General features: G+C 65.2%; 1 protein-coding gene across 1 annotated transcript; it reads left to right on the top strand.

The window, feature by feature from the left end:
- Window positions 1–28: 28 nt before the first annotated feature.
- Window positions 29–1418, top strand: LOC114072502 (hyaluronan and proteoglycan link protein 4-like; the record flags this gene model as incomplete). The annotated part of the gene is made up of 3 exons (XM_027910385.1): window positions 29–37; window positions 117–519; window positions 1251–1418. Coding segments are annotated over exons 1-3 (580 nt in total), but the record flags the coding sequence as incomplete, so codon positions are not given.
- Window positions 1419–1422: the final 4 nt, after the last annotated feature.

Here is a 1422-nt window from a genome sequence, read left to right as displayed (position 1 = left end):
GGGATGGGATGGGATGGGATGAGGCGGGATGGGATGCGTTAGGGTTAGGGCAGTGACAGGGACAGGGCCAGCCCTGATCTGAGTGTCCCTTGCCCTGATCTGGGTGTCCCTTGCAGAGGGTGCCAGGGCCAGTCCTGATCTGGGTGTCCCTTGCAGAGGGTGACAGCGGCGCCGTGGTGGTGCAGACGGCCCCGGGGAAGGTGGTGACGCACCGGGGCGGCACCATCATCCTGCCCTGCCGCTACCACTACGACGTGTCCGCCCACGACCCGGCCGAGATCCGCCTCAAGTGGACCAAAGTGACGGAGCCCATGGCGTTCGTGGACGTGTTCGTGGCGCTGGGCAAGGCCCGGCGGGCGTTCGGGCCCTACCGCGGGCGCACGGCCCTGCAGGAGGACGGCGCGGGCGACGCCTCCCTCATCATCCGCAACGTCACCCTGCAGGACTACGGGCGCTACGAGTGCGAGGTCACCAACGAGCTCGAGGACGACACCGGCGTGGTCAAGCTGGACCTCGAAGGTACCGCTGGCGGGGGGGAGGTGAGAGAAGGGCAGGAGGGCACTCTGGAATGCAGGAGGAGAAATTATCCGGGTTATCCAAATTATCCCCCCTCCCCCTGGTGTGCCCCGTGGGACAGTTGGGATGTGGTTCCCTGTGCCCCATGGGATGGTTGGGATGTGGTTCCCTGTGCCCCGTGGGACAGTTGGGATGTGGTTCCCTGTGCCTCGTTCTCTCCCCAGGCCCGGCTGCTGTTCCCGGTGTGTGCCGTGGTTTTATTGCTACCGTGATTGGCTTTTACTGTTGCTCCAGGTTTACGGGGTGGCAGCTCATAAACCCTGCTGATGAACGGTGGCACGGGCTCGTAAAGCACCCGTGGATGGGGCTGAGGGGCTGGTTTGGCTCCGAGCCCACCCTTGGGAAAGAGGGAAAACCTTCTTTTCGGGGGCTACTTCGGAGTGCCACGGCCTGGCCGGACCCCATGTGGGCTCCGCTGGTATCCCGTTTTCCCTGGAGCCTGGGGGCAGAACGGGGATCCCTAAAGTCACAGTGTGGAGGATTTGGGGGCTCTCAATCCCCCCCAGGGCACAGACAGGGGTAGCTCATCGTGGCCGGACTCTGCAGCCGCACATCCCAACCCGCAGCCACCCCCAAGCTGCCCATGCCTGTGCCAGCCCTGTTTGTTGGGTGCAGCTGCAGATTCGGGCAGGGGGGAGAACCCTCCTCCCACCCCAAAAATCCCTCCTCCCCAGGCGTCATCTTCCCCTACCACCCGCGCCTGGGCCGCTACACCCTGAACTTCCACGAGGCGCAGCAGGCGTGCCTGGAGCAGGACGGGATCCTGGCGTCCCACGACCAGCTGCACCAGGCCTGGCTGGAGGGCATGGACTGGTGCAACGCGGGCTGGCTGGAGGACGGCTCGGT

Source organism: Empidonax traillii, unplaced genomic scaffold (assembly GCF_003031625.1).
Source record: "Empidonax traillii isolate 1590-97213 ecotype Southwest subspecies unplaced genomic scaffold, ASM303162v1 scaffold3363:size13412, whole genome shotgun sequence".
In the NCBI taxonomy this organism is placed as follows: Eukaryota; Metazoa; Chordata; class Aves; order Passeriformes; family Tyrannidae; genus Empidonax; species Empidonax traillii.
This window is presented reverse-complemented; position numbering and strand designations above follow the sequence as displayed.